Source organism: Epinephelus fuscoguttatus, linkage group LG19 (genome assembly GCF_011397635.1).
Source record: "Epinephelus fuscoguttatus linkage group LG19, E.fuscoguttatus.final_Chr_v1".
NCBI lineage: Eukaryota > Metazoa > Chordata > Actinopteri > Perciformes > Serranidae > Epinephelus > Epinephelus fuscoguttatus.
This window is the reverse complement of record NC_064770.1, coordinates 6,998,836-7,026,598: the sequence shown is the minus strand read 5'-3', so window position 1 is coordinate 7,026,598 and position 27,763 is coordinate 6,998,836. Positions and strand designations below refer to the sequence as shown.

Sequence of the window (27,763 nt, the reverse complement as noted above, 5' to 3'; positions counted from 1 at the left end):
TACCAGTGTTTACAATTAAAAGATTGTCTACCATATGGTCCATGGTTGGTTCCCTGCTTTGTTGACATGATGTAGGACAGTTTTGTTCTTATGAGCTAAGGAACATTTGGAACAGTGGCTCCCAACTGGTCCAGCCCGGGGTCATTAGTTCAAGGTCCACAAAGTGTAATACATTCAGCGTCATACTTGTGTTTGGCCATGTTGTTGAGCTTGATTGCTGTCTCTGTGAGGTAGCTGTCTGTTATTTACTCACACTACAACAGGAAACAGCTCTTCTAAATAAAAGCTTGTGCTGCAAATTCACTGTACTTCAAAAGTAAGTGCGTTTTATTGCAAACTTTACACATTTGTGAGTCACTTGCGATCCATTCGGAATGAACCCGCGACCCACTTTTGCACTGCGACCTACCAGTTGGGAACCACTGATTTAGAAAACACTATTATGTAGAAAGGGGTTTTTCAGCAGTTTTATAGCAAATCGTTTTGTACATGAAAAGTTGAGTGAAGGTATTTGAAATTGTACGCTAGATGCCTGTTGTGGAAACCATGCATTGTATTACTTTACCTTACCCATAAAGACATGGGACAGTGTTCTAAACACCTGTATGTGGTAACCCTCCATTATAACACATTTCTGTCCAAAGCATTTATGAAGATGCAGAGTGCCAGCTTTTGTTTTTCTGCGTGCATTTTTTTGTTGTTAAATCATATTGTAGACAGTGAAAAACTCTGTGAGTATTAGTACTCTGCAGAAACAAATAACTTAAATAAGTGGTTTGGTTTTCTTATCATGTATGTGCCATTATAGTTTTGATATTTGCCTTGTACCATTTATGTTTTAGATGTTTAGCTGAGGAAGTTATCCGGAGCAAAGCAGGGAACATGGCTGTTACAGGGCTTAAACGTGACCTTTTTGTTACATGTCTCTCTAGCTGCTGTTGATGGTTTGTCTTGGCCCTGCATAAAAAACTCAAGTCGGGAGAAACAATTAAATCTTAGCACAGAGAAATGCTTTTGTAACTTTGTAATTCAAAAATGATTCACTGAATTACTACGTTAACCTCTGTAAATTCATTTTGATGATTGTGAATGTTCATTGTTGCCTTTCATTCAGCTTAGTGTTTGAATTATGACTCACCAACACCATGTCTTTCACTCTTTTGCCAAAAGCAGATAATTACATTTATTGAAAACATTTTTTTTTTTAAATAAAACAACAATGCTGTACTGCAGTGTGTATGGACTATCCATCCATCTGTCCATCCATCCATCCATCCATCCATCCATAGCTACAATTTCCATAGAAATGGTGCGTACAATTTGCAGCTCTGCCAGATTAATTCAGTCAAATACACAACTAAAGCAAGAGAGCTATAACAATTAAAAGCCAAGATAGTCATAGCCAGCCATAGCTGGAGATAAAACTAAAATTACAGAGATTTATTCCTGTTATCTGTAAATTAAAATTTTAATTTTAATCATGAAAATCCAGTTTGCCATTCCACATAGCTAAATAAAGCAGTAGCTAAATCCAGGGTTGTAAATATAGACAGTGCAGGCATTAGTGCAGAGAGAGTGGGCCCTCCAACAATGTGTTGGTTGGAGAGTGGGCCCTTATCCTTATGAGTGATTGTCACCTTAGAAATATGCCTGTGTTCAAAGAGTAATGCTAATTAAATTCAAAAAGGTGCCATTTGCTATATATACCCTTGAAAAGGGCAAACCCATCTGTTTCATGTTTTGTTTTTTGTAAAATACTAAGTAGCATATATAACAAAATTATTTGCTTATTCTACCTAAACTGTAAAAGGATTGAATGAATAATTTCTTATTTGGTCATTTTTGTCATTTAAAGATGCAATGATGATTGCTGGGTAATATATATGTTGTTGTTGTTGTCCAATGTTGCATTTCTGTTTAATGAGGTGAAGAGACAATATGTGCACAATAGTGTGCGCTAAGTCCCATCATAATAGCATCCTACCTCATGCCACTGGCTAAATCCATTCATGATGGTGAAATACCCCCGACTAAACACCTGCTACAGCTAACTAGCTTATTAGCAGAGTAGCAGTGACCACCATTTCAGCTTCTGACTCTGGAGGAAAAACCAATTTTTAAATCCATATTCAGAATGTGCTGTTTCCAAAGAATGCTCTTAAAATCTGGCTAAGACCAGCATATCCCACGTGTCTTACTCAGAAAATGTTGCATTTGGATAAAGGCATATCTTGAATATCCAAATGGATATGCTGTTTACACAGCCCCAAATTCAGAATATTGTGGTATTTGTGCAATATGGTGTGGATGGATGAGCGAACATGTGCTGCATTGGTATTGTGCTGTAAAAACAAAGAAAAGGAACAAAAAGCCACAAAAGAATGTGAGGCCATCGGACTGGCTCCTGCTTTGGCTTTTTTGCATGATGGGGCACACTGACGAGGCCTAGGTATGTCCCATGCTGCTTACCCTCCAAACAGGTCTGCAGCCTGGAGATGGGAAGCAGACCAATGGCAAAGCACATCAAGTAGAGGGGCCATCACAATTTTACGTTAAGATATTTTGCACTCAGTTTGTACTTTCAAACAAAATCACATACTTTGCTTGTTTTTTAGGCTACAAACAGAACAGGGATGCAGTGTCCAGCTACCTGAATTTAGGAGATGAGTAAAAAAATAAAAAGTTGTAGGCTATAGTAGACATCTGTATAGAAAACACCATCAGGACACCACTGAGTGTTTTTCAAAGATAGCCAGTACTGTTATTCCAGTATAATTGTAATAAATGAAACTTGGGTTAGTGGATTTCATGTAATTTAATGAATTTGTTATATTGGTTTTAATATAAACATCAGTAGTGGATGGGCAGACACACAGCAAAACAATAAATTCTACTTTTAAATACTTTTAAAAGTAGTGACTGTACATAATATATAAAGTGTGTTTTCACATTTGTTAAAATGGGTACAAAAGGTTCCATCTATTGTAATGTCGAAGCCCAGACCTCAGATTCAGTTCTTGGATCACCTTAACTTTGTTTTATTAAAGCTGCTGGTCTGATATTCATGAAGATGTTCGTATACTATTATCGAAGTATAAAATAATTCAGGCTCAAAGGTCCACTTACTTTAGCTTTTCTGAGCATTCAACCACATCACATGATCTTCATCAAAAGAGCATGTTCAGGTCTCACATGTCCGACAGTTAAGTAAACATTTGCTCACCACTATGACTTGTTTATGCTCTCTATTCCCCTCCTCACCAGCAACACATTCTGCTGTGTAGGAGGGTGTTCTCACTGATCCTCTATGATATAAGTGGTTAGAGTTCAGATTGAGGTCACTCAGGTCACACAATAACACCTGAGCCACTTCCTCCTGCTAAATGAAGACTGCGACATGCCGGAACTCTGGGAATGGAAATGATCCGATTGGTCATGTTTGAGTACAGTAGCCACCTGCTGGATCAGATATAACATATCAGAATGTTCGATCGCTCTCTGGGAGATGGTTTGAGGACATTGCAAGGGATACCGTCTTAACAGCAGGTGGTGCTCTCTTTCAGCCTCACACACACATACACATCAATAAACTAACATGCACAGAAATCATTTTCCTGTAACAGTGTGTACCATAATATCTTCCTGCTCTCTGTCTCTCCTGTCATTTCATAACAAGTTAGAGGATAATTAGTTATTATGTCTAAATGAAGGGACATTTAGTCAAAAAATTTGCATATTAAGTCAAATTAAATTATACAATATGTCAAAATTATGAGATAGTGAGTCTCATAATTTCATAAGTCACAAAATCACATTGTAACAGGTCAATTTTTTGGACTTGCTGTCTTATTAATTGACTTAGGAAGTCAAAATTCTGACTATGTTATCATTCTAACTGTAACTCGTTGTTTTGACTTATCATAAGCACGTGTCACTCCTGACATTCAGTATTTTTTTCCTGGAATTAATGGAATTCCATATGTTTTGAAACATTGCTCAGTTGAGTCAGTTACTCTGCTGAGGTACTCTGCCTGAAGGAAACATGTTCATACCCTTGACTATATATTTGGAGAAGTTCAGATGGGACATGTACTGTATAGCTGCAGCCAAATTCCATTTGAAGCCTGCATGACACACCCTACTACCACCAGTGCAGTACAAACCCCCCAGTGTGACAGTTATTTGAATCCTACTACAACGCAAAGTTGTCATGAATAAATATGAGACCAAACATAGTGATAAAATGCTTAATTCATTTACTTAATTTATTAAACGCTAAGACGTATAGGAAACGAGATGTAACCCTTACCTTTACCTTTGACTGCCCCTCTTTTAATCTAACACTTTTCACTAGCTAGGTAAGTGCTAATTTAGCATTTTCCACTTCAGACTAAGGGGCGAAGAGGGCTGATTGTGGGGTCATGTAAAAGGTGGGCAGGTCATGTAGCTGCTTTAGCAGTAACTAAGCCCACTCAGCTCAGATGGACACAGGAACATAAAAGTATGTAATACAGGTTGTGTGGACTCTGAGCAGGGACTAAAAGTGTAAAATGTTTCCTATCAGGCACTGAAAGACTTATATAAATGGGGAGGAGCTCTTTGTACTCTGGAAAATGATGGACAACTTATTCTTTGTGATTGCTGTCATAATGTGTTGATCCATCCATTAGCTACATCCACATATCCTTCAGAGGGTCACAGGGGGCTGGAGAGGATCCCAGCTGACACTGGGTGCGTACACCTGGACAGGTCGCCCATCAGTCAGTCACAAGGCTGACACAGACCCAAAGATTTCGAAGATATTTGGAACTGTTTGTGTTTCTTTTATTGTTGACTATGGTCTTCTTTTGTGTCACAAGTGTCATGTTGACTTGGTATATTTCCTAAGGAGTGAGAGTGAGAAAACATTTTTATCTGCACATTGAATGTTACAGTTGTATCCAATTTAGGAGAAAGACACAGAAACAATGTCTTAGATAAACAAGCCGAAGGGTCTTTGAAGTTTACTTTAACTTGTGCAATTAAGGAAAAAAACATTGATATAAAAAATATCTGAGGATTGTTCAAGAAAGTCCTGAAGGATAATCTCACAGAGAAATATTCAATACAAGAACAAAGCAAGACTTTAGATATGGACAAACACGCCATCATTACATTCTATATATATATATTAGTATATTTTGTTTGCAGTCTGTGTATGTATTAAGTATGTGTGAATGTATGTGTGTTTTAGGGTACTTACACCTAACATTAATATTTCCATTTAATGCTGCCTCATACTTTAACTACACTGCACTTAGCTGGCAATTACTTTGTTGTATTTCTGACTACACAGTTATCTGCTAGTTCTCACGCCAGTTACTTTTCAGCTTATGCTTATGCATAAAAAATAAAGCTTATAAATACAATCTGTTTAGTTGGGCCACTTGTCACGTTTCAGATGTCTATAAGCTGTTGTCAGTTCCACACTGCTCCACTCACATAGTTTAATTTAAATATTTATTCAAAAGATCCAGTTTTTCACAAAAAACAAGGACTGGGGAGAAGTCCACAAACTGAAAACAGATGTGTGTATTAGAACTTAAAACCTTCTCCTCAGCCTTATTAACCATCTCCTGACCTCCCAGATTTATCTGGTGACCCTTTGGAGGGGCCCGACCCTTAGGTTGGATTAAACTAGCTAACTGTATATAAAGTAGTTCAGGGAAGGTTTACCTTGAACAGCTACAGCAGTAACTTGCTGCTCGAACATGATGCATCAATATTATTCATTCATTCATTCATTCATTCATTCTTTCATTTTCTGTAACCGCTTATCCTGTTGGGGGTCGCGGGGGGGCTGGAGCCTATCCCAGCTGACATCGGGCGAGAGGCAGGGTACACCCTGGATAGGTCACCAGACTATCGCAGGGCTGATACATAGAGACAAACAACCATTCACTCACATTCACACCTACGGACAATTTAGAGTCACCAGTTAACCTGCATGTCTTTGGACTGTTGGAGGAAGCCGGAGATCCCAGAGCAAACGAGTTCCCCAATTTCTCCAAAGTCCGCAAAGAAGGGCTCCTCTACCCTGGGATTCAAACCCTCCACCTAGGGTTTGAACTAGGAGCCCTCTTGCTAACCACTGCACCACCATGCCAGGCATCAGTATTAATATTTAAATAATGTCACAGGCATATAAAATGAAATATGAGTCACAGGAGACATTTTGCTGCCAAATGAATACTTTTATGACATTGGCAGGGTCTGAGAATTCCTCCCATCACACATCTGTGTGTATAGCCTACATATAGGCTATATACTATATATATATATACTTTTTGTATGATTTTACACAGTTATGGTTACACACTCTCTCTCCACCTCCCTTTGACAAAAAAAGACAAAACACACGACACAAACAAAGTTAGATAGGCTAGTATTATTTCTTCTTAAAAGTAAATCTGATATCTCGATAATATCATTATCCCACGTGTTTATATCTCTCTTTCTCTATATGTTAGTTTGTTTCACACACGCACACACACACACACACACACACACACACACACACACACTGACACAGACGGTGTTTTTTTTCCTCAGGGAGGAGCTCGTTACGTCACCATCGCCTTAAATAGGTCCCACCCTCCTTGTGTTCGCAGAGCAGACAGAAGCCGGGACAGTGTGGTCTCTACCGGACACTCTGAAACTGGTAAGTCAGACTGATGTAATGTCCTTATAGTGTTCTTAAACATTATGAACTGAATAAACTATCTGCACGGCTTTGTTTTTAACTTATCCGTCATCATTTCCGGTCCTCTCGGTGCTGTTGTGTTGAGTTTCTCAGTAGTGATCTCATAGTGTGTAATCGCGAGTGGAGTCACTGTAATATTCCTGTAATGGTCCTGTATGTCTTTTTCCGCGAGTCTACAGTGATATGTTTACTGTCAGGAGTACACCGCAGATTTTTGGAAATGTGCTATCAGAAATGTGTTGGAGCTATCAGGTCTGTATCAGTGAGTGATGAAAACATTGTGTAACCTGTTGCTCCGGCTCATCTAGCCTACAGCTTCAGTTCCGTCATGTTCACACGCACAGAGTGAGGACAACATCAGAGCATGATCACCATGTCATTATACATGACACTCACCTGGACTGAAGACATATATTAATATTTACATCAGTCTAATATTAAAGCAAAGCATGATCATATATGACAGGGCTAGACGCAAGTGGTGGAATATAACTAAGTACATTACAAGTATTGTACACATCTGAGTATTAGAATTGTATGCTACTTCTACTCCACTACAGTTCACTACTCTAGTACCTTTACTCTAGTGCACTTATCTGACAGCTAAAACACACGATGAACTTATAAAATATGATGCATTGTTTTAGATTATACTACTTGCAGTATGTAAAATAGTTAAAATTACCCTCATCCACATTCATACACATCATTGCAATGGTAATAATAATATTCTACAATAGTAGACACACACACACAGGGGCACTGTGCATTATGAGTACTTTTATTTAAATACTTGGAAGTACATTTGAAAAACAAACATTTCATCTGTCACTAACCACATGCAATAGCAGCCTATTGAACAACACATTAGTCTATATTATAGCCTGCTGTAAAATAGTAGCCTGCTAGTTTATATGTCATAAGTGTTCGACCGTAGAGTACACAAGAGTTTTACACTAATAGGATACAACAAAAAGGTATTATCCATTAAGATGGGGAATTGTCTTTGTCCATTAAAATATATCAAGAACACAAACAGGAATACAATACAATATGTAGAATATCAGCAGACAAACAACAACAACAGAGAAAACAGATTCAGATGAAGTCTTTAAGAATTAAACAGTTGCCTGTAGCACTCACATACTGTAGTGTTACACCAGACCCTGTTTTCCATTAGACCACACAATACAAGATTATACTTAACTACATCCTGTATTAGTGGATACACTGAACTATAAATATATAAGTATTCTTTATAGTTAGTTGTTTTTGTTTTTTTTATAAGGTGGTGCTGAAAGTTACAGTCAGCTGTTCCACTGCAGCTTCTGTAAACAGGTTACCATATAAGCATTGAAGGAGGGAGGAGACAGAGAGGGTTTTTCCAGGCAAACCCTGGCAATTACATCATGTGGCTGCAGTGAGTAACCCAGGCAGTTCAGTGCGGGGCAGGCAGGTGGTTACCAAACCCTTTCTAGAAGTAGGTCGAAGTTACTGGGAGAGAGAGAGAGTGATAGAGGGCGTCTCTGCCCAGTCTGTGTGACTGTGTGCCTTATCTCCTCAAACAAACAGTCAAACCTCTTAACGGCTGCCTCTCTGCAGGTCAGGCTGCACTCACAATGGAAGATTAGTTTTGATAACAGTGGTGTTATTATTATTAACCCGAGTGCAGTGGTGGCTGTTGTTAGCTGTTGTTAGCAATAACTGTAGACCACAAGTAGATGTGATTGCCGTAGTGCTAATAGTAGAAGTTGCAGTAGCAGATGAAGCAATAGCAGAAGTTTAGGTAGTTGTAGTAGGAAAATGCTACTAAAAATTAGCACAATAATAGTCAGTTGCAACTCTATATACTTGGATCAAACCATTAAATATATTAAAGGAATACTTCACTACCCAAAAGACAATTTGTATATTAATTTCTCACCCTTGGTTACACTGAATTCACGAAGAAAACTTTGTTTTTCTCGCATGTCTTCACTGTGAACAGAGAATTCAAGAAACCAAGAAAATTTTTGATGAATTGAAGTAATAGGGGTCCACGTTTAACAACAGCAAAACTATATCAAAACATCGGTTTACAAACTCTGTCTCAACTCATGCAGTATAACCCAAGTCTCATTTATCCAGTTTTATGCCCAGTACTTCCCTAACATGCCACCCTTTCCAACGGGGAACTGAACTAAAAGTGAAACTTATATATGTTCTTTTCAAAGCCAGACTCTGTTGACAGAAACAATAATTAATCTTGCAGAACATAGGAGCTGATGGTCCACCTCTGCCTCATTTAGATAGTGTGCTGAAACCGAAGTTTGCTTCAAAACACCAAAGTTACACTATAACACAAATTAACTAACTGATCTAGGCAGTGGTAGACCAGCAGTTAGTTCAGCAAGGTAAGCTGTAAAATTATGGTTTTTGTCAGTGGAGTCTGGCTTTGAAGGGATCATAGAAAAGTTTTACTTTCTGTTCAGTTCCCTGTTTGAAAGCACTGTCTGTTTAGAAAGTACTGAGGAACAACTGGATAAATGACACTTGGATTATGCCGCACGAGTTGAGTTAGAGTTTGTAAATGGATGTTTTGATGTATTTTTGCCATTTATAAATCCCAAACCACTGACTTCAATTCATGAAGAATTTTCTCCATTTTAGGATTCGTCCTGAGGAGGCATGTGAGAAAAACAGTAATTGACATACAAATGATCATTTGGTGGGTGAATTAATCCTTTAACATCACAAATGATTTTTGCTACAACTTGTGTAATATTTCATCTGTTTTGTCCTCTGTTTTGAAGTCAGCTGCTCTCTTAATTCACAGGAAGAAATATTCTCTTCCATGAAGAGCAAGAAGTTTTGGATGAACCTGGGAGAGTTTCACTGACAGTCTTTCTTTCTAGATATTTTGATCCCAATGAGTCCTGATTAAAGAAGACATCCTTCTTCTACACTTAGACACTGAGCAGCTTGATCAGAATAGTTGGGTGGAACTGTGTAGTGTCTGGTACATTTTAGCAAGTCTTCCCTACCAGAGCAACATTACATTATAATTGAAGAAAAAAGAGAAAAGACTTTCCCAACCAGGTTATTTTTAGAGTACCAAGAACATTTTTTAGATTTTTTTTTTTTTGTTATTGGACCCAGTGGGAGAGGGATATTTTTCCGAGTCCCTCTTCCTTCACATGGGGGTTCATCAGTTTCCTGACAGATCTTTTAGGGACTTAAGGGCTTAACACTTAACACCAAAGACACAAAGACAGAAGAGCCACTCATTGTGGTGGTGACTGAACTGAGCTTTGGACCCTTTGCACATCTTCTGACATACCAAAGATGCTGTACCTAAAGAAATACTTCACGGAAGGCCTTATTCAGATGGCCATCCTGCTCAGCCTGTGTGGAGTGAGGGTTGACGTGGGACTGGAGCCCTACCTGCCCCCCTCCTGGCACGAGATGATCCTGGGTCCTACCTCAGCACTGACCCAGACGCAGTTCCACAACCTCCGCAACCGCCTGGAAGATGGCCATGGCCTCCACCCCAAGAGTGTAGACCTGGATGGGTTCTTCACGGCACGAAGGCTGCTTGGCTGGGTCCGTTCTCTGGACAGACTGCAGGTGGGAACCATATAGATCTCCCTCATTATCCATATGCTCCCACTGAGATGGAATTAGAATGATATAGTACTAGGAATAGTAACATTTTCGCTGTTTCAATTTTGCTATTTACAGCTTTTATGTAACAGACCTTCTTACCTTTGTCCATAGATTCCTCGTGCAGAACTGGAGGCCTGGCTGGTCCAGCGGGAGCCAGATCCTCTCCCCATGGGATGTCCAGACCAGTCCTCCCCACTGGAGAGACCTGCTGGGGTAGAAAGAGACCGACCTACCCTGCCTGTGGAATCTAGAGATGGACTTGGTGCCGTGCAGGATGAAGACGAGGAGGATAAAGAGGTACAGTTTAGCTTAAATATCATCAGAATAAGATGACTGAAACTACTTGATAGGACTACCTGCCATATTCAATCAGTATAGAAACCCTTTAATTTACAGATATACATTTTGGGATGTAGTATATATTCTGGGGCTAAGCCTAACTGCCAAAAGTTACACACTAAGCTCTTGTCCTGTATGTCACCATGTTGAGTTGTTAATTACCCAGCAACCTGCTATAGGTTCTTTGATAAAATGCCAGTTAGGGCCTGAGCACTGAGAGCGGTGTGAGGACCCTATTGAAACTGAAGGAATTTTATTCATTTGTGCACTTAATCAAAATTTAGAGGGGCTAAATGTGCTCAAAAATTCACCAAACTTGGCACATATATCGGATATTTTGTGGGTCATGCTTGGGTGTAAGAAAATGGCTCAGTAGCTCCAATCTGCCCCAAACTTCACGTTTGATAAGAGTCCTGGCCTAAAGACATTTACATGCCAATAATTAAGCATAGTTTTAGCGCCCCCTACTGGCAACAGGGAATGACATGTTTCATACTTTGATATACTTCTCCTAGCGGGTTCAACAGATCCACCTTGATGTAGCTTTATATAGAAGATTGTGAGTTTTCATGAAATAGCCTTGCCATGGTGGCACTGGGACATTTTGATAGGACACAGAATAGTCCAGTCTAGCCCACATCTCACATGCTGGATCAGCGTCCGGGCCCGCAGAGATTACTTACTTATATTGATGCACAGTCATAGCGCCACCTACTGATAATAGGAAGTTAGTCTTTTGTGACAAGATCATCTGTGAAATTTACATGTTGTGGTCTACACTTGATATACAGCAACAAGGCTGATAAATAGCGTGTGTTCTCTAGCACCACGTAGTGGACATGGGAAGTGGTACACAATTTGTAATGTGTCATTTCCAGTGCCAAGTACTCCACATATATATACATATATATGAGTGTGCTTAAAACAGACCAGTTTCTACTTAAATGAAGTTACTGCATTTCTAAGTTTTTCTCTTTTTATGTAAGTGTTTTGTTTTTACAAGAGTTCATGTACAGTCCAATTAAAAGTGGAACTATAACTAAAATGATACTAAAAATAAATAAGTCTGTTAGAAGACTAGTGACCTATCCAAAATAACACACACATAGCAGTTTAAATATATTTATTTATTTAGCCTATAAATAAGTAATGTGTACTGTATTTGTTTTAGCTCCCACCAAAACTGAGTGTAATGTCATGTGAGATAATGAGTCAGAGTTAGATGAGTCACCAGGAAACCTCACATCACCACAGATGACCTCACCAGGAGCAAGAGCAGTACCAAAGGAATACACCCTGCTGCAGTAGCAGTAGCCTGGGAGCTACTGGCCTTTCCAATCAGTTCTTGTGCTGCCACCTTAGTAGCCTGATTACTGCTGGTTGTATGCAGTAACCTCATGTCTTCAAACTTAATGTAATGTTTTGGTTCACTCTCAGTGCTCTCATAGTGCTGTTGTTGGTTAGCAGGCAGCTGTTTAAAGTGAAGAAGCTATGAAGCAGATATTTTTCTCAGGAGTTAGTGGAGAACAAAATGGAGCTAAAAGAGAGTGATTGTTGGACTTATATTTGTTGAATGGTGAGAAACACAACTCCAAATTAACGGTGATGTTGCTACATATTTCCTTAATGTATATCTCAGGTCTGCAGGACGTGTACTGGGTTTTGAGTCCAATTTTTGTAGTGGCAAAACATCGGAATTACGTCTGTCACATGATGCCCTGAAAGACTTTCCCCCATAGACTTAAATGGTGAGAGAGATGCAGACAGCCCTCTCCAATGGGGAACTGATGCTGTTATTTCAAAGCCAGTGACAAAAACAGTAATTTTTAGTGATGCACAATAATATTGGCATGTCATCGGCATCGACCAATATTGGCTTTAGGATGAATCAGAATCACCCAATATGCTTTGTCTTACCTTGAACAATGAATTAATATTATATACATTGAAAAGTATTGTATTTCGTGTCTCAATCTGCTGTTGGATCATCCCAATAAGTGTTTGCATGCATAATATGATGTTAATTCCACTGCAGAAGAGACTTGATGATCACTAAAATTAGGTGGGGGAAAAAGTGAATATATCAATATCGGCTTCGGTTATCAGTCAAATGAGTTGTTTTGTATTGGCATATTGGCAAAAATCCAATATCCTGCATCCCTAGGAATTTTACTTTGCAGAACACTGGAGTGGCTGGTCTGCTGCTGCCTGATTGGTTAATGTGTAAAGTGAAGCAGTTAAAGTATTCAAAATATAGCATATTTGCACAGGTACTGATTTCTCTAGTTGGCTAAAATGCATTTTGCTGTTGTCCCTGTCCACATAAGTACATTGCTTAGCTTCCATGCCGGTAGATTTGGTTTATTAAAGATGGTAGCAAAGCAACACTGTAGCCAGCATGAAATAGCCAAAAATCCAATAGTTCAAACCACAATGTTTAAGTGAATCCTCAAACATTACAGTTATGGCTGTAAATGACAACAGAAATAAACAAGTTTGCCGATTTTTACATAATTCCATCATTAAAATTAATTGTCAATTGTCCACTTGGAATTGATTGTTTTTAGCATGACATCACCGTGATTCTGTCTATTGACAGAGCAAGCTGGTTGTTTTCCAACTGCTTCCAATTTTAATGCTAAACTAGGCCTAACCACACCCTGGCACAAGCTTTGTTTGTATCACAGACATAAGAGTGGCATCAGTCATCTCATCTCACCATCACAAAAGAAAAGGAACGAGTGTGTTTTTTGAAACTATTTCTTTCAGTCAGATAACACAGATAAGAGGAATCCACTGATGATCATCTAATCTGGGTGGCAGCACAGACTTCATGTTGTGGCCTGCATGAACTTTTGAGCTCCATTTATTAATGGCAACACCTCAGACATGCCTGGTCAAGCTTTGGCCCATAAGACAGCCAGAAGCACATACAGTACCTGGCTGTCAGGTCTTTCATCCCAGACACAGATGAGCTGAAACTGAAAATAATCTGTAGGGAACATCATGCGCAGAGGGATGCCCAGAATAGTGGAAGGGGTCACTTTGACCTTCAGAGGGTTACAGTTCACTAAGTTAAGCATATTTTTTTTAAAGACTGAAGCAGGAGTTACTTCACTGTTAAGGGCGAGGCAGCAATTATGATTGTCAGAAGATTAGTCTTAATGACTCTGTGGGTCTGTACAAAGAAGGGTGCAGAGCTGTCATCTGCATTACATTTGATCCTGTTGCAGCAATGAGGTCACCATGATTCATCATCTTTACAACCAACCAAATAAACAAGTTCAATCACTTTATGTAGGATCACACAAACTGCACTGTGACAAGAGTCCATAACACACATTCAGACACACCACAGAGGCCAGTGCTAACACACTGTACAATGTATAAATAAGCCACAGAATGACCAGTCTGACACACACACACACACACACACACACACACACACACACACACACACACACACACACACACACACACACACACACACAGAGTCATGTGCAGCAGTGTGTCAGGGATCCAGTGTCAAAGTAAGAGAGGCTACATTTCCTGAGAAAAGTGTGTGTGTGTGTGTGTGTGTGTGTGTGTGTGTGTGTGTGTGTGTGCACTCCAAAGTTCTTTCCTGTAATTTGAATTACACAATCTGTGTAAGTGTGTGAAGATTTCCGTTAAGTAAGACATGGACTGTGGACCAAGTGAAGGGAAGACACTATAGGTGAAAAAATTGTTTTTTTATACTCTTGTCAATTTTGAGATTTTGGGTTATTTTGCCTGCACAACATCTCTACTTTGAAAATAGAAAAAATACAAAAAAGCATTATTTAATTAAATAATGCCTCATTTGCTTATTTAACATAATATTTCAGAGAACTTAAAGTAGAAAAAAATAACTGTCTTATTGTAAGTAATGAACAGGGTAGTTGTATGGTGATATCTATCAGTCAAAAGTTTTTCCCTTACTTCAGTAACACACAGTCAGGGTTGATGAAAGTGTTTGGTAGGCAGCATCCTACATGTACAGGCATTCCTAGTCTAGGTAGCAGGACACATGTAATTTCTTAACTTCTCCCACAAAGATTTTTGATTGTTTCAAATCTACTCGATACTTTTATAAATAATAAATATATTTTAAAAGTAACTGGTTGCTTATTTGAAAGGGTAACTAAAAACTGATTACTTTAAATGCAAATACTAACATGTGATGTTACTCATTACAACACAAAAGTAATCTGAGTAAATATTTTGTAAGTCAGTTGTCAGTTATAACAAAACCTGCTCACTATGCAAAGATGTCAATACCTTTGATCACTAAAAAGGCAGCAGTAGGCACAAATGGAATTCTCAAATTAATGAGTGCAACACACTTAATGGCCCCACCGACTTGTGCCATCACCATAACAACTAACAACGACCGCCATTTTCTGTTGAAATAGTTAAATGACCAGGGCAAACAGTTCAATGCCCTCTCTATTTGTTGTCTTTCTAAGGTGAGACTGGCTTTTGTTGTTTGGCCTGCTCACAGAATTAACATAAAAATAACTACAGCTGAGTTAAATTAACTGTGACAGATGTTTTTGCTCATTTTCTATTATAACTTAAATGTTATAATAGAAACTGCCTAACTTTTAGGCAGTATTTACATTGATACATGATGATTAACACTTTCAATTGCATACTATATCCAGTTGTCTTAAGCCCTTTCACTCCCATACACTTCCAAACAGTAAAGAAAACAATTATGAATGCTCCCTGTGGTTATATTAGGCAGGTAAACAGAGGCTGGGATAAACTTGCAATCTTTTCACAGTATTTGTTTGAGAAAAATTACTTTGAAAACCAACTATGACAAAAAAAAAAATTAAAGGAAAAACCCTCCGAAAGGGATGAAAAAACATATTCAGAGATGAAGAGCAGACAAGGTAAAACTGTTTATGAGGAGCTACAGCTGAAGCTCAGTATCATTTTACAGCAGGTTGGATGCCTATATATCTGTCTGCATGCCAGGCTTACACACACACACACACACACACACACACACACACACAAACAGGACATTACAAACTTAATATAGCACATAGAGCTCTAAGTACATGCCGGACTGCTACCTTCTCATTCGCCAAACTGAAACAGTGTTTTTGAATTCTCCTCATGTATCAGATGGCACTTGTCAACACATACACACATCCAGCAACACACAAACACACAACACACTTTATTAGCTTGTGACCGATGGGCTTGTTTTGAAATGTGATCGTTGGCCTGTTGTGTCCTGACACACATTTACATCCATAGTTTTGCAATCTCTCCTGTTTACTGCAGCAGCAACACACACACACACACACACACACAGAGCCAAAGGCATGCATGTAAACAAATGTACAGGAATGCATGAGGTGCCTCAAGAATGAGGCTGCATGCTGACATTTTCAGAACAAAATAAAACAGGCTGCAGTGAGAGTCACTCTCCATGGGATATTCAAAATTAGCGGGTTTGCGCACCAAGTCGTTCTCAGGCAAGCTCAGGGGTTAATGTTGCCGTAGCTCAAAGCTACGTGACCCTTTTTTTTCTCTTGAGTATTAGAATATAAGCAGTTCCCATAACCCAGCTGAAATTAATACATATAAATGCTTGAAGATCCACTCATTACTAAAAGTTTATGTCATATAAAAACTAAAGTAATGGTCAGAGTTGTCACATGCAATATTTAAGGTGTGTTGATTGATTCACGTTGTTAACTCATGTATTGAGTAACATTACAAGTAGGTTCCACCTTAAAACTTTCCGGCAGTCGACCCAATAAATTAAGTTATTTTTTTCTCCAACTCTGGCTGCTGTGAGAGGCAGCAAAACATCCTTATATTTTATAGTTACAGTTTACTCATTAAATTCTCCATGTTATGAAGAGTGGCTTCTGCGTCAAAACCAGCCACAACTCAGACCTGTGCAGAGTAACCGTCTGCTATTGACCAATCAACAGACTGCAGTGTTCACAGCTCCACCTTTTAGTACCGGATCTGTGTGCTAGGTACCCCAACAGAGGGGGGACCAAAAATGGTAATGGTACAGAACGGTTCCATTGGTACCATCCACAACTTTTCACAGTGGAAACAGAAAAAAAGCGTCCCATACTGAACCCTACCGTACAGTACCGTACTGCTCGGTGGAAACGGGACAGATTTGAGGTTGCTGTATATCTGCCTAAAGTGGAAGGGGACCAGACGCATCTGCCAGAGCAAATAAAACATGAGCTGGCAGATTTTTCTGCTTCCCTGGCAAAGGACAGCATGCTATGTAAAACCATTAAAGAAAATGATCATTTTATAGCATATTTAATATTGTGCCTGAAAAATTGAGGTTCATTAAAGTGAAACCTGTGAGGAAGTTAAGATAGCCAACTAAAGTCTCCCACTGCAGTCACATTAAATACTCTTCTCATTGCCATATAAATTCAACGCAGCCTTTAAAGTATAGTGCTGACGTTAAGTTTTCCATGTCCCCCTCTGTTTTTCCAGTTGGTATAGCTGTAGCTTGAACAGCTATATATGACTCACCCAACAGACCTACACATCAGTCCACGATCAGTCCCCTTCGCCCCTTGGCCCGACTAAAGCCCCAACTAAAATGCTACGTTAGGACTATCATGGGGAGTGACCAGGTCACAGCCTGTGCACCAAATAACAACTCATTCACATATAATCTGTTCCATGTGAGGTGGCAGGCCAAAATGAAGGTTCTGTGGTGTAGTGGTTATCACATCTGCTTTACACGCAGAAGGTCCTGGGTTCAAACCCCAGTAGAACCAGAACCTTATGTCTGCTGGTTGCAGAGTCTATCTCAGGAGTAATCCTTAGAGGAAGTCTGCTGGGTCATACTTGCCTGAAGTCATCATTATGAGGAAAAAAAAGAATTGTATAGCATGTTGTAACTGTAGTTCTTTTAATAATTTGGCATAGTCTAAAGTACTTTAGAGGAGATTTCAAAATATTGTGATATATAGATTGTGTATCGCAATATAGCCTAAATATATCGCAATATTAAGTTTAAACCATTATCACCCAGCCCTGATTCAGACTTGGACTCTCAGTTGCACTCTGGCAGTGAAGTAAGGGATATGTGCACAGACTTGACCCATTTATGTTCAAAGCTACATACATGTCCTAGCTGGCCAGCTGTTGAGGGTGTCAGGGTTTGTCTGTAAGCCCCCAGCCAGGTCAGGAGAATGTTAAAGCTATTCTGAGCCTGGCTGTCTGTCTCTGGGTAAAACAGGAGCCTTTATGTTCTGTACATGCAGGCTGGTAGTATAGAAGGCAATATTACAATATACTACTCCTTTGGTTAGCATGGTGAGGCCTTAACTGCTTCACTTTTATGTCTGGTAAATCTCTGTGCCATTCTTATGGTGGTCATAAAGGTAAAATATAGTCAAGAATGAAAAATGCTTATTCCATGTTGTAACCTTATGTACCTGGGCATATCTTTCTACTAACTAACAGCATATACCAAATACATTTCCAAAAGGTGCATTTAACATATTTTTTTATATGAAAATTGAACATTTTCTCCTTTCTTTAAGTATAACTATAGGATCAGGGATGTATATGAAAAAAAAACCACCACTTAAATATGATCATAGATTTTGGATTGACCAAGTCTAAGTAGTTTTAATTGAGTCCCAATTAATTCCAACACATGTCCCATGAGGCTTACCCACTGGCATGCCGCATGGGAGCTGTACAGTGGTGGGGACAGCAGCCCTCACAAAATGAATACTCATATAAAAGTATTATTACTTTCTAATTATATTTACTCAAGTAGAAATAAAAGTACTCACAAAAACAACTACTTGAGCAAGGGTGAAAAAGGGTCTCGTAAAAAACTACTCCAGTAGTTAGTATGTTCATGAGATACAATGTATTACCTCTTAGATCGTTCTTCCTTTCTGTTTCTGCAACCAGGAAGATCTGCACCATCTGCATCAGTACAGTGGCACTCTGGAGGAGAGAGGAGAGGAAGAGAGCGAGGAACACCTAAATGGGAGGACAGAGGGAAGAGGAAGACCAGGAGGTTTCTACAGCTATGCTAACAACAGAGAGCTAATTCAGAATGAAGTAGACCAGGTAGACATCATATTTATTATCATTTCATCATGATAATAAAATGCTACAGTATTTTTTATGTGCTTTCTCCTATCAAATTTATTTTAAAAAAAGTAGGCAGAAACATTGCATACTTAAAATATTTCAAAATTACTGGGTGATGCCTTTATATTTGTTATAGTTTGTAGTGGGTAAAACAATCTCACAGGGCTGACAGTGTGGCCACGGCCTTTAGGTGGCCTAGTAAACCTTGAATTAAAAAAAAAAAAATCTCACAAAGCATCATTAAAGGAATAGTTTGCTATTAGGAAAACATGCATGTGTGTATGGTACAAGTGTAGATAAAGCTAACAGCCAGTTAGCTTAGCATAAAGACTGGAAACAGAGCTGATTCTATCCAAAGATAAAGAAATAAAAAATTAAAAAAAAGAATCAAACCACCAGCAACTCTCAACTCTTGGTAGGAACCAGCTGCCAGGCAACTAATAGAGGCTCCAGGAAGTTACTGGAACTGCTCAGCATTTCCCAAAATTTTAAATTGCTTAAAGCTCTTTCAAAGAAAAGTTGTACAAGGTGTCATTTGGCCCCATCTAAATGGCACATAACACAGCGCAACTGTCATTGCTAATTTCAGACCAACACAATTATCATTTTCACAGCAAGCCCCCACATTGTGTAATTAGCAAATCTACTTGCCCACCTGTGTGCCCATTGGATTAGGTCTGATGCCAGAATGGTGCAGTATTTTCCTGTTATTTTATAGGCGCATTTTATAGATAGTAAGATGCACCAGCATAGGTGGGTTCACAATGGGAGTACACTCTACTTGTGACATACACAGGGATGCATGGATGGGTTGGGGGTGGGTTAAATAATACATCATTAATGAGGAAAATATTAAATACATTAATTAAAATGTGAACATAGCAGAGAGCACACGAGGAGCAGTCTAACTTCACTGATTATGTTAGAGGCTAAAAGTTTAGTTCTGTTTCCTCTGTCAAGTTTATAACTACAGTCTTTAGTTTTGCTGCCTAAATGTCCCATGATATTTTGGTGTAGTGACATTATTGTTCTTACTGCATTTGCCAAAACCGCCATTTGTATAGCAGTGTGCCAGGTGCAGGACACTTGACCTTTTAAAGGGAAGGGAGATGGCACTCTTTTTGGCTGAATTTATGGTATGCCCAGAACACACCTCTGATTATTTACGGGACTAAATGCAACCTCTTTGTCCTTTTGTGCCACACTTTGCGCCCAGATTATATACCCTTTAACTAGCAAAGTGGAGCTGGACGTGCCTTAAATGTACTTGCACCATGCACTTAAGACCATGAGCAATCGATCATTTTAATATGGCCCTGTGTCTCAAGTGTGTCTTTATCCTGTCAATGCAGTGAATCTTATAAGTAGTGATAAGAGCGCAAAATTTCCAACACTTTCTCCTTAAAGGCATTTGTAAGGTGCACTCAGGTATATACACAAAAGGTGACTGAAGTGGTTGTTTTAAGAATAAAGAAACCAGAACTTGAAAGAGAAGTTCAAACCCTGATTACTTTCAAATCTCGGTGCACTGGGCCAATCGTGGCATAAAGTTGGGTGTGATTATCTTAAAGTTACAAAAATTGCGAGGCAGGCCCTTATCAATTCCAAGTTTGAAAGGGGATTTACAACACTCTTGGTTCAAGCATACTCTGGCCTTAAGCGTTGTAGACAGAAATGTTGTGAATATTACTGGATGTTAGTTGTCCATGAGCAAGAGCAAGAATGCAAAATTGACAAAGTGACTAAGTTAGTTAATGGTTACATTTAGAAAAGTATGGTTAAGGCTATGCTATGAGAATGCAAGGATAAGAATGGGATCGGCCATTACCCTCAGTGAAAATTGCAGCAGGAAGTTAGTTACCATCAGCACTGTCACTTTAACTTAATGGACATATCTTATAATCCTGAACAGATGTGAAACATTGTGCACAATAAACACTGCAACAATTTGAGGAACATTATTAGTCCACCAGTCTGATGAAGTCTGTATTTTTGAATTCAGCTAAGCAGTAAATAATGACTGGCTGCATCTTTAGTGCAAATTCCTCAGGACCACCACTGGCCTTAACAGATCCTGTATCACTTGAACGTGCTTGACATATATGCAGTACGGTAAGTTGTGTAAGTGCAAGGTAAGGTGATCAGAGTGCCTGTCGTGCTTGGAATTTGAACTGGATGCTTTATCATTAAACGCTGGATTGCTGCCAGCAGAATAGAAAAGCATGGGAGACACACTTTAGCAGCTGCACCTCAAGGTGCCTGTTACATCAGAAGAGGTGTCCACTGTATCAGACATGGGTTGCTTATGTTTTAGTGCTGTGCTTAGTTTTTAGGGTTGATCTTAAGAAAAGTCTGCCAGAATCCACTTTCCCACTCAGCACTGCGGGTCAGAGGTGAGAAGTGTCTGACAGGATCCAGAGAAGATGGAAAGACTTGACAGACATTTCTGAGAATTAAATTTAAGAACCTTCATGTCTACAAGAGACAGAGTAAGATGCACACATGCTTATAGGTTAATTTTGCCAAGTCAAAACGATCTGTGTTTTCTCAGAAGTCTCACTCTGATGGTGCCACTTGTTAGTAAGACTGAGACTGTTTCATGTTAAATGGAAATGCCAAAGAGCAGTGATTCTCTACGACCGGGCTGCAACCTTGTAAAGGTCCGCACAGTGTTGGCTGAAATCCGATAAAAATTGATCATCCATTCATGAACCCATGTTTTACTTACATTATCTACTCATTTTTTTCTTATGACAACTCATATAGACTAAAAGCATTTTTCTTAGGTTCCTGTCCAGTCAAAAATGTTTTTTGGTTATTGTTAATTGGATGTTTGAGCATCAGTGCTGAATGATATATACACATTCATCGGCTGAAAAAGGAAATTTTCTCCATGCTCAGCTTAAATTACACAATTTATGCAAGTGTAATGTGGAAACTTGTAGCCTGCAGTGCACATACACTGAGAACCAACATTTTGGACAATCTGAGATGTTGACCTGATGATGCTAGAGGAAAAGTTAAGGGGTCGCCAAAGTCATAATTAATATTGAGGGATACATTAACGAAAATGTCAACCAGTTGGTGGCACTAGAGGAGAAGTCCGGGGACCACCAAAGTCAATAAAATTCATCCTCTGTAGACTGTAAATGTCTGTCCAAAATTTTATGGCAATCCATATCATCATTGTTGAGACAAGTTTTTGATAAACCAAGCGACAGACATGGCCATCCCCAGAGCCATTCCAGCATGGCTAATACATAACACACAGATATCAGTGGGATCGTCAACCAGCAGATCAAAACTGGCAGGAGATCAAAATGTAGCTCAATTTCCTTGTGCTCTTTTCTCTTTAAACCCACTTTTCTCTTCCTCTGTCTCTCTTCCTTTCTTTTCAGACTTCTTCCTCCCTCCAGGAGTGTTTGAGACTGTTGGAGAACACCTTTCCCTTCACAGAAGAACAACAGGTATAGCCACATCTCTTCGCTTTAGTCTGTTCTGTCCTACTTGACCTTGAACAGTACTAAGCATTTTTCCTGATTTCCTGTGCCTCAGATACATGATGATGGTGGTAGGAGGGAAGACTTGGAGTGTCAGCCACTGAGCAGGGAGCCCCTGCTGTCCCATATCATCCCCAATGGTAACCCTTTGATGGACCTGGAGCTCCAATGGCAGGACCTGTTGGCAGTCATGGAGCCTGAGGTAACTGAGAGAATGAAAGTAGATGAATGTACAATAGGCAAAATAGAATAAAATGAAATCATGAGATGAGAAAGCCAAGATTCAGTAAATTTAGATACATTTTTCTATCCCTCCTTTCCAGAACACAGATGTTGACATGATGACTCAATTTGAACACAACCAGAATTTAAGGACAACTGGGAACCTTCAAGGTGCTGGGTCTGAAGCTTTAAACCAAAATTGTAACAACTCTGACAACGGCATAACAGTGGCTGATCAGGAAGTCTTTCTAATGGAGAATCCTCTGCAGAATGGTAATTCAATTCAGAAGTTGATGTTTGTTGTAAGAATTTGCAGACAGTATCCCTGCACTTCAAAAACTCCTCATGTTGAGCTTGACTGTTGATTCTTGACCTTGGAAACACCAGCTTGACAATAGAATGTGTCAACACAAGGCCCATTTACCCGTTTCCAAAGATTCAACCACAGCCAATGGCATTCCTTGGTAGATAAAGTTGTTCTATTGTTACAGAGGGGATGGACATAGCAGCAACTAAACCATCTGTATGACAATTGAGCAACTCTATCTGCTGAGCTACCTCAAGATGAGGTTGAAGGCTTTGGAAAAAAGCAAGTTGGAACATACATTGAGAATCTGTCATTAGAATCTCCTCCAAACATTTCCCAAATGTTCATGCTGACTACAAGTTCTTTTGAGGATGCAAATGAAAATATAGTTCTCATGACTTACAACTTTAAAACTGTTAAAGGTCCAGATAGTTGATTTCAAATGGTCATGAAACCATCACACGTTTGTTTGTTTTTTTATTTCTTGACTGTTAAATAAATGACTGCACCAAAGACTATGTTGCATATCCTACAACTCTCAACATTTTGAAAAAAATACCCATTCCTTGTCTCCAGGGTTGTTGGGGCCTCCAAGCCAGCCAGCGCCAGAATCAGCCCTACTTCCCCTCATCCCCAGTGCAGAGTTGGATGACCATAATTCAGCCTTGAACACAAGGGACACTTTGAAAAATTCTAATGTGAATCCTTCACACACACTTCCTGACAACACACAACTGCTTGAAGAAAATCCTTCAGAAGACTTCGGCATGGCATTAAATGCAGAGGATAACTCCAGTACCTTTAACATAAATATGCTGACACAAGGTCTTGTGGATACCATGGAGGGCAATCTGTGCACACAGTACGCTCCCTCCTTTGCAAACCGTCCAAGCTTAAATGTAAACTTTCATTCACTTGACATGGCACCTTCTAGTTTCAACCCATCATCGGAGGGAAATGGTATGGCTCAAGACCTTCTGACATCTCCCTCCAATGTCTTTCTGGGTGATGAAGAGGATGATGTTGATGATGAGGATGGTCTCCCTAGCACACTTAATGACCTCTTAGAGGATGCTACCATCTTGGATGAGATCAGATTGTTGGACCTGGCTCTGGAGGACGGATTCAGTCCTGAGATGGCAGCCAAGCTGGAAGAGGAGGGCTTCCTCAACAGTGAAGTAGCCCAGCAGGAAACTGGCAGAAATGATGACCTCTCAGGATCTAGCGTGGCACTCACAGAAAATCAGGGTCAAATACGAAGACATCATCAGGGTAATTAAACAAGGAGGCAATAGACCTTCTTTTATAGTAACTATTTTTGACATAATGTCCACCTATGTATCTCCTTTTTCAAGAACACACTAATGCTGAATTCAAGTGCTGACTATAAAACTGTAGAACTTGTCTTGACATTTCCTTGTTTTCTCCTCTTAGACAGCGATGATGAGGCAGACTCAGACTCTGGTCTTTCTCTGGACTTCAGCCACAGCCCTGCTTCTCCATGTGCCTCTGAGGCGTCCTCTTATTCCTCTTCCTCAACCTCCTCTTCGTCTTGTGTGTCGGCTTTGGGAAGTCCTTTTTCTGAAGCTGAAGATGAAGCTGAGGATAAAGCCGAGGAAGGGTTACTTGGTGCAGATATGGAAGTGGAGGTGACCATAAAGCAAGAGGAGCTGGAAGAGGAGGAGATGGGGGCAGTAGGAGGAGAGTACCCTGAAGATGTTAAGAAACCCTTCTTTCCCAACCGTGGGGATCACAAGCTGTATAATGGCTTTCCTTGGCTGGAGTATATCGGCCATGATCACACGTACAACCAGCCCGTGTCATCCGTCTCCTCTCCATACCTGGGCAAGATGCCAAACAAACAGCCAAAAACTTCCTTGCGACATGACAGTGCCAAGCCTTACCACCGCTCCTCATCAAGACGCATCTCTGAGACCATGACGTGGAGTCGGGATGAACAGCGTGCACAAGCCAGGAAGATCCCTTTTTCCAATGAGCTGATAGTTAATCTGCCAGTGGATGAGTTTAATGACCTACTGGCCAGTTACCAACTCAGTGAAGAGCAGCTTACACTCATTAGGGACATACGACGCCGTGGGAAGAACAAAATAGCTGCCCAGAACTGCAGGAAGAGGAAACTTGACGTGCTGCTGGATTTGGAAGACAGTGTGTCGGGTTTGAGGCGCCACCGTTCACGGCTGCTCCGAGAAAAACAGGAGGCCCTGAGGAACCTGCAGGAAATGAAGCGACGACTGGGTATGTTGTACCAGGATGTCTTTTCCAGGCTAAGGGACGAGGAGGGGAGGCCGTTGAACGCTATGGAGTACCTGCTTCAGTTTGAATCCAATGGTGGCGTCACAGTAGCTTCACGCCAACAAACAACAGTGCTGCCATTGACAAAAAACAGCAAGAAACAGAAGGATAAGAAGAAGTGAGGAGGTGGTCGAGTGAGCCATATTCTGGCTTCAGGAGTTTGTATGAGTATGTTAGAAAATGTAGAGAGAGTAAAGAGATTCCTTAAGAGGAGTGTGATCCAACCACAAAATTACAGGAAATACTAATGTGATGGTTAGTGAAGGATCACAGGAATTCTTTATCTGGTGTCAGTGGAAGGTGCTAAAAGGTACCATGAAATCCTCAAACACCCAAACAGAGATCCCTGACAGTGATGTTTTTATTCACATAATTGGTGGATGACTGGATGGTCAAAGGAAATCCAGACAGAAAACAAGTTCTTTGAAAGAGCAGGGGAAATCACATGGAGATAAGAAAACCTTTACTCCAGGATTGTTCTCCATTCTTCATTCTTAACATTTTCTACACTGGAAAAGGACTTGAGTTCAACCACTATCAAGAACAAACAACTCTGAGGTAAATCTAGGCTACTGAATGGTGGATTAAAACAAGAGAGGATAGATGACTTGGGACCAGCGCTTTGAAATGCTAGTTCAATGCTTTCCCTTATATCAACTTTCTCAGAGACTTGAAAATATTGAGTTGAAAAAGCCAACAAACTGATTGCAGGCTGGATCCTGGCTATCAGCTAATATAGTTGAACAGTTAGACACTACAATGACTCTGGGCCACTGAGAAAGGGACGCTGGTACACAGGAAGGCAAGTTGTGATCATACCCCCTTGAGCTGGTAGGGTTAAGGTTAGAGTGGGCACTATCCCACTCAAAGACACCTCAGCAGGCTACAGATAGGAGCCATGGGGATCAAACCTGTGTTTGCAGAGTTCCCAGATGGTGCAGTAACCACAGGCTCTGCTGCCAAAATTAACCATGCTATGCACCAAAACTCCATGACACTTGGTATCGTCTACAGCAGAGGCCTTTCAAATTCTACCAAGAGAGGATATTGCCAACTTCGCTGGACTTCTGGTAGTTTTCCTTGAAAATGACCCTTGTTTGACGAGTATCCATTCTACCACTTGACTGACTTAGAAGATACCAATAACAATCTACAAACAGCAAAAACTTTTTGTCTACATAAGCTAAAATTTGGTGGATAGAGCACTTGGCTTTGCCTATTTTCACACCTGTGCACACCTGGCCTGAAACTCACCAGGCAATCCAATACAACTGTCTACCCTCTATATGACTAACTGACTGAGGAATGATCCATAAGGGTGCCTGTCTTGATTTTTTTTCCCCTGTGAACTTTCTGAAAGTATGATAGCAAAGGGTTTTACCTGTGCCTTTTAACATGTATGTTTCTGTTTTTATGCATTTTCAACACACCTATGTGACTGTAAAACTGTGGAAATGTTATTGTCTACTTCAAACAACATGGTGGGAATCTGTGTTCCAAATGTTACTCAAGAGTAGGCCTGCTCAAGACATTAAGTCAAAATACAGAATTGGAACCTCATATCACTCTTTGCAGATTGTTAATACATGGGTAAAATACAAGTTGTGAAACTGTTTTAAAACTGACAGGTAAAAATGTGAGTCTGATGCCCCAATTACATATGAATGTACCTTCAATTGATACAGTAAAAAAAATTACAGATTTGGCCTTGAAAGACAGATAACTGGATTCCAACAAACTCGAGGCTGAGTTGTGAATTGTTTCAAGTTAGGATGTCACCCTCTGGTGGTTGTGCATAGCCAAGTAAGAAAGAACTTCATAGCCATTCTGGTGAAATTATTGATACAAGGAATTAAACATAACAACAAGAATATATTTCCAAATTTTACCTGAATCTACAGTATTTTAGGTTGGAGTTGAGGGTTTTCTGTTCTAAAGTACTAGTTTTGATTAAAGTCATTCAGCTTATAATAAATGACTGTTATTGGTGAAGTAGATTAAGGATTTCTCAGGAATGAGCACAGGCAGAAGAACATGCTCACAGTTACTACTGAGTGGTCAGACATCTAACCAACATTACAAATTTAATGTGTTTGATTCTTTTTTGGCAAGAAATTGTAATTGTCAGAGCAGGTGTTCAGTGTTTCACATAGTGGACACCACATTTTGGAGTCAGACGACACTTCAATCCTGTCTATCTTTCAGATTTATGAAGGCCAATAAAAACCTGCATGCCTATCACCACCACTGAAGCATTTATTTTTGTTTAAGTGTTTACATTTTGTGCTTGCTGGTATTCAAGGACATGGGACCTTGTCTTCTGTAATGTAAAATAAAAAACCTAAAAGAATTGCATTTATTTGGAGTCAGTTGAATTCCCTCTCTGGTGTCTACACAGAATAACAAATATCAGGACTATCAGCTGTCTTTGGAGCTTCCCGAGAAAAGCCCCAGATCAGAAACAAATCAGTGCTTTAGTACTAAATGCACCTAATAAATGGCTCGCTGACACATCATAGACGCTCCTGAGATATCTAGTGTGCTAAAAATCAG

The 27,763-nt window shown here is 39.8% G+C and overlaps 1 protein-coding gene and 1 non-coding gene across 2 annotated transcripts; both read left to right on the top strand.

Moving 5' to 3' along the window:
- The first annotated feature begins 6,656 nt into the window (after positions 1–6,656).
- On the top strand, positions 6,657–27,565 carry nfe2l1a (nfe2 like bZIP transcription factor 1a). The gene is made up of 9 exons (XM_049561256.1): positions 6,657–6,700; positions 9,558–10,348; positions 10,499–10,684; positions 18,683–18,844; positions 22,267–22,335; positions 22,424–22,570; positions 22,692–22,863; positions 23,474–24,169; positions 24,332–27,565. Exons 2-9 carry the CDS (start codon positions 10,067–10,069, stop codon positions 25,330–25,332), a joined length of 2,715 nt encoding a protein of 904 aa, XP_049417213.1. The 5' UTR covers positions 6,657–6,700; positions 9,558–10,066; the 3' UTR covers positions 25,333–27,565.
- trnav-uac (transfer RNA valine (anticodon UAC)) lies at positions 17,457–17,529 on the top strand. The gene has a single exon. It is a non-coding gene; the product is annotated as a tRNA-Val (tRNA).
- Positions 27,566–27,763: the final 198 nt, after the last annotated feature.

Excerpts from the sequence above, each read along its gene's own strand:
- nfe2l1a (XM_049561256.1), top strand. The coding sequence starts at position 10,067 with ATGCTGTACCTAAAGAAATACTTCACGGAAGGCCTTATTCAGATGGCC. Across the intron at positions 22,571-22,691 it reads TGGCAGTCATGGAGCCTGAG|AACACAGATGTTGACATGAT; the intron begins GTAACTGAGAGA and ends CCTCCTTTCCAG. Across the intron at positions 24,170-24,331 it reads AATACGAAGACATCATCAGG|ACAGCGATGATGAGGCAGAC; the intron begins GTAATTAAACAA and ends TTCTCCTCTTAG.